Genomic DNA, 5,324 nt, shown 5'->3' with positions numbered 1-5,324 from the left:
GCTCTTCCATAATTGCAGAATAGTGAACTGAAATCAAGTTGAAACCAAGAGGATGCCTTTATCACTGGGTCAGGAATTGCTGTTATTTGGTTGAAAATTGAGTCCCTTGAGGGTGGAGAGATGGCAGAGGTTAAGAGAGTTTGCTGCTCTTGTCGAAGACTAGAGTTCGGTTCCCAGCACACACACAGAGGGAGAGAGAGAGAGAGAGAGAGAGAGAGAGAGAGAGAGAGAGAGAGAGAGAGAGAGAGAGAGAGAGAGAGAGAGAGAGAGAGAGAATTAAATCTTTAGCCAGGCAGGCAGTGGTGTCTTCGGTGATTCCCTAACTGGTCTGAGAACCTCTGTTTTAGACCATAGCCAGGCATGGTGGTGAACACCATTAATCCTAGCAGCTCTGGAGAGGCAGAGGCAGGCAGATCTCTCTGTACACTGGAAGACAGCCAGGGCTACATAAAGAGACTCTTGTCTCAAAACAACAAACAAGCAAAACAACAAAATCCACATAGCTTTCACTAAATGAATTTAATCAAATAGGCACAATACAATGAGAAATGTGAAGAAAAAAAACAGTCGTCCGTCTCCCCTTCCCCCCAGGCTAGAAGAGGGAATAACCAGGTCTAGGATTCAGAAGGGTCCTCAAAGATCCAAACTAAAAATGGAAACGAAGGGGGACTTTTAACAGCAGAAGGGTGTGTGCAAAACATCAAAGGAGAGGGGCAGGGTAAAGACAGCAGCGGGACCCTTTCGACTCCAGAGCCACTGGGAAACCCAGGAAGGAGGCACATCGTCGCCATGTCTGCAGCAAGGCGCCCGGCCAGGGTGGTGATGAGATGACACCGGACCTGGAAGGATCGGGTCGAGCCGCAGGAGGAGGCAGTTCCTGCGCGGAGAACCGAACCGGCCCACGTGGGTCAGGCCGCCCCGCCCAGGCACGCAGACGCCGCTGGACTCTGCAGGTCGGGGCCCGGCTGGGCGAGCGGTGCCGGGAACACGCAGCCACGCCACGACGCGTGCACGCGCAGGCCGAGCACCCCCGCTACCCCGCTGCGATCAGGCCCCGGAAGAACCGTAGCCAGCCTTGCAGGAGCCGGCGCTTCTAGGCCGTGAGTCCGGGCCCTGATGGAGGGCCTAGGGCCCCGCTGCGGGGAGAGCGGGGAGGGGGGCTGCCTCTACAGAGATTAGGGTCACTCTGCAGTCTCGGCTGCCAATCCCCATCCTACTACCGCCCCCTCCCCACCTACACTGTGGATTAGCTCGCGGGGAAATCCAGATCCTGGGATGTCTGGACTCATCTTTCACTGACTCTGAACCTGGATCAGTCTGCCTCACCCCAACTGCCTTTCTGAGCCCGGCCAGACTTTTTAGGAAAAATTTTAAAATAGAGGCGAGGGAAGAGCTCCAGGCCTTTTCTCACAGGCCAAAAGGATGAAGCATCCGAAGCATCTGTCCCCTTCTGCCCATTGCTGGGTGTGGGGTCCCCACCACCTATTGGGGAGAACCTTCCTAGTGGCTACTTAATAGTATTCCTTATTAAGGAATTCTCGATTCTTCCAGTCATGGTAATGTGGTCAGTAGAACCTCTTATCAGTTCAGACTCAAAAGCTGATGTGAGGGAAGGGAGGGGAGGAGGGTTCAGGACGTAGCAAACTGGGCACAGCGCACTGGGAGGGGAGGGAAAGGCTTGTTATTGTGGATTCCAGAGGGAGGGGCTCCTTAGTGTGGTGGAGGAGCTAGAGACCAGCTCTGCAGCCCCTGGTTCCCCCCCCCCCCCCGCAGTCGCCTCCGGCCGCCCTTACCTTACTTTGTCTCCTGGGTACAGGAATCCCACCCTAGTTCCTCTCTCTCACTCTCAGTAGGTAAATACTGACACCTGCTATTGCTGGGTATGTGCTAGAACCTTCCTCATGCCGTGACCCTTTAATACAGCTCCTCATGTTGTGGTGACCCCCAACCATTTAGTTATTTTTATTGCTATTTCATAACAATTTTGCTACTGTTATGAATCATAATGTAATGTAAATATCTGTGTTTTGCGATTGTCTTCGGGGACCCCCATGAAAGGGTTTTTCCAACCCAAGGGGCCGCGGTTGAGAACCACTGCACTAGAGGTTGTATAAAGGCGTTCCTTAGCGTTGGCCAAGGAGCCAGATCGTTTAAACAATCTGTTCCAGTTGGCTAGGCATTTGCTAGCCATCAACAGTGTGTGCCAGGGATAGGAGACACCTGGGTAGGACAGCGTACAGGAGGGCAGTGGGGAGCCAGAGTCACAGTTACTGTGTAGTTGGTGTATATCGGGGCAGGGCGCAGGGTCTCTCTAGCTCAGACAGGGAGATTTTAAACACAAAATCAGAATTTCAGGACACTGAAGGCCAAATGAACACTGTGGGATAATGGTGTGCCTGGGGGGCCTCTGGAGAATGGTGTGCTTGGGGAGGGGTCTCTGGTGGGCTGGTGGGATGAGACAGACAGAGTGGGAACAGTGCAGAGGGCCAGGCAAAGCAAGGACCGCAGCAGTCTGACAGTAAATTAGGGGCAGCATTCAAAGCCATTTCCAGTCAAATTTACACATTTTGCAAGAAGGGTCATTTTGTTTTATTGAGATACAGTTTTGCTATGTGGCCCAGGCTGGCCTTGAACTTGCAAACCTCGTGCCTCAGCCTCCATCCAGAGTGCTGAGATTACAAGTATGAGCTGTTCTACCTGGCTAAATTTGTGTGTGTGTGTGTGTGTGTGTGTGATCACTCATCTCTCTCTCTCTCTACACACACACACACACACACACACACACACACACACACACAGATTTTGTTTTTTGTTTGTTTTTGTTTGTTTCCATGAGTATCCCTGGCTGTCCTGCAGCTTGCTCTGTAAACCAGCCTGGCCTCGAACTCACAGATATCTACCTACCTCTGCCTCCTTCCCAGGTGCTGAGATTAAAGGCATGAGCCACCACCACCAGGTTGATATGTTTTTTTAAAGTATTATTTGTTGTTATTTAACTGGGCATCGTTTTAAAATTTTTTAAACAATTGTATGTGTATGTGTGCACACACGCATGTAGATGCCCAAAGAGGCCAGAAGAGGGTGTTGGTTTGGAGCTAGCTTTACAGGCAGTTGTGAGCCATCCTAGCTGAGTGCTGGGATTTGAACCTGGGTTCTCTGGAAGAGCTACTAGTACTTTTAACTGCTGAACCATCTCTCCAGCCCCTGCATTTATATTTTTAACTGGAGGAGGATCAGGGAAAAGTCTGTGACATTCTTCTGGACCAAAAAAAAAAAAAAAAAAAAAGATCAGAGCCAAATGAGAGGGAAGAGGAAGAATTGTCAGAATATGGACAGCGGCGGGAGTGGGGTGAAGGAGGGTAAGAGCTCAGGGTGCTCCCGCGCCACGCACCGCAACATGTCTACGTTCTGTGTGCTGGCACCCAGTTACCGAGCTTCGGGCAAGGGGCAGGGGGTTAAAATACACAGACACACACACTGACAGGAGACAACGACACGGGTCATCCTTGAATTCCCCAAGAATGCCCCCTTTATTGTGTTCAGGGGCAGATTATATAGAGATAGCCACGCCCCAGCCAAATCCACCAGAAACCACTCTCCTGCCATCAGGAACTCCTGAAGGTCTCGTGCTCAAAGCAGCTGTAGGCACTCAGATCAGGGGATTACAAGAAATTCAGGATCTGGGGTCTCACTGCTCCCAACACTCCCGGGCATCTGGTAGCTCTCTTGCTGGAGGACCCTGAAGAAGAGAGCTGTTTGGATGGGTAGTCTCTGAAGAACCTTTGGTACTGCAAAGTTGAATAGCGGTTCTATCTGGGCTGGGCACATACCTGCAAGTCACTCACATTTGATGGTTCTTGAAGCTACCACAGAGAATGAAGTGGCTGGGGGAGAGTGTGTAGCATGGAGAGACAGTCAGCCTTAAAGGGAAAAAGGAAAAGCCTATGAGGAAGACACACCAGATAATCAGAGAGGAGGGAAGGAAACCATGAAGCGGTGACTGGGGCCCAGGTTGCCACTCTGCCATGTCCTGCTGTGACTTATTCTTCTGCTTCCCCTTCACAGACAAGATGTTCGCTGCCATCCAGCCAGGTCTAGCAGAGGGGGCCCAGTTCCTGGGGGCCCTGCCTCCTGGAATATGTCAACCCGAGCTCCAACCAGACAATAACTCCAACTTTGTGGAGAGTGCTAAGGATGCCAATAAGAATTGGCATGGTGTGCCAGGCAAAGTGGAACCCCTCCCGATGAGGAGTTCCTCTGAGTCACCCTCTGACAACCAGGTCTTCCAAGGCACTGGGCTCCTTGAGGCGGGAGTCCGCAGTCCCCCCGAGGGTGCAGAGCTCCCTGGTGCTGAGCCTGAGAAGCTGAGTGTTGCCAGCAGTGTGTGCTCGCCTCTGGAGGACATTGGCTATGCCAGCAGTTCCTTGAGCATCGACAGCCTCAGCAGCAGTCCAGAACCTACCTGTGGGACTCCTCGAGGCCCAAGCCCTCTGGATCCCCTTCTACCCTCTGTGGCCCAGGCTGTGCAGCAGCTGCAGGCTCAGGAGCGCTATAAAGAGCAGGAGAAGGAGAAGCACCACGCGCACTTAGTAATGTACCGTCGCTTGGCACTGCTTCAGTGGATCCGGGCTCTCCAGCACCAGTTGGTTGACCAGCAGGCCCGACTGCAAGAGAGCTTCGACACCATCCTAGACAACCGAAAAGAACTTATCCGCTGCCTCCAACAGAGGGAAGCATCTTGCGGGCACCAGGACCACTGCTAAGGGTGTACGCAAGTGTGTATATTTGCAGGCCTGTGTGTGGTTACGCACAAGTAAGTACGTGAGTATCAATAGGCATGAGTGCAGGTAAACGTATAAGTGTGTGTATGTGCTAACATGTAGGCAGGTATATACAGGCATGTGTGGATGAAGTTGTATGCATTATATGTAGCATGTATGTTTATGTATACATGTGTGGCTAGATGCCCAAGAATGTATATATATATATATATATATATATATATATATATTCCCGAATAAGATGTACTTGCAAAATATTTGTATGCATATGTATCAGTTAAATGTACTGGTTTATGTTGGGTGTGAATGAACCTTTGTGTGTTGAGATCTATGGGTGCCAGTGCTGGCATAAGAAGCGTATGTTAGGGATGTGTGTATTTGCAGAGTGACTTAAGAACAGGTGTGAGCAGATATATGTTCAGTTGTACTGCAGGGCATCCACCCATTCCCGTGTTCCCAAAGTCCACCCCAGCCTTATTCTCTACTGCGTCTCCCAGCTTCCTGGAGAAAGGAGCCTTCTTGCTGTCATATATTGGAAGGTGG

At 51.1% G+C, this 5,324-nt stretch overlaps 1 protein-coding gene across 1 annotated transcript; it reads left to right on the top strand.

The window, feature by feature from the left end:
* The first annotated feature begins 949 nt into the window (after positions 1–949).
* C6H1orf216 (chromosome 6 C1orf216 homolog) lies at positions 950–4,909 on the top strand. Its single transcript, XM_038335356.1, has 2 exons — positions 950–1,100; positions 4,066–4,909. Exon 2 carries the CDS (start codon positions 4,071–4,073, stop codon positions 4,761–4,763), a length of 693 nt encoding a protein of 230 aa, XP_038191284.1. The 5' UTR covers positions 950–1,100; positions 4,066–4,070; the 3' UTR covers positions 4,764–4,909.
* The last annotated feature ends 415 nt before the right edge of the window (positions 4,910–5,324 follow it).

The sequence above is a fragment of the Arvicola amphibius genome, chromosome 6 (assembly GCF_903992535.2).
Source record: "Arvicola amphibius chromosome 6, mArvAmp1.2, whole genome shotgun sequence".
NCBI lineage: Eukaryota > Metazoa > Chordata > Mammalia > Rodentia > Cricetidae > Arvicola > Arvicola amphibius.
The sequence above is the reverse complement of the archived record's forward strand: the minus strand, read 5'-3'. Positions and strand labels throughout refer to the sequence as shown.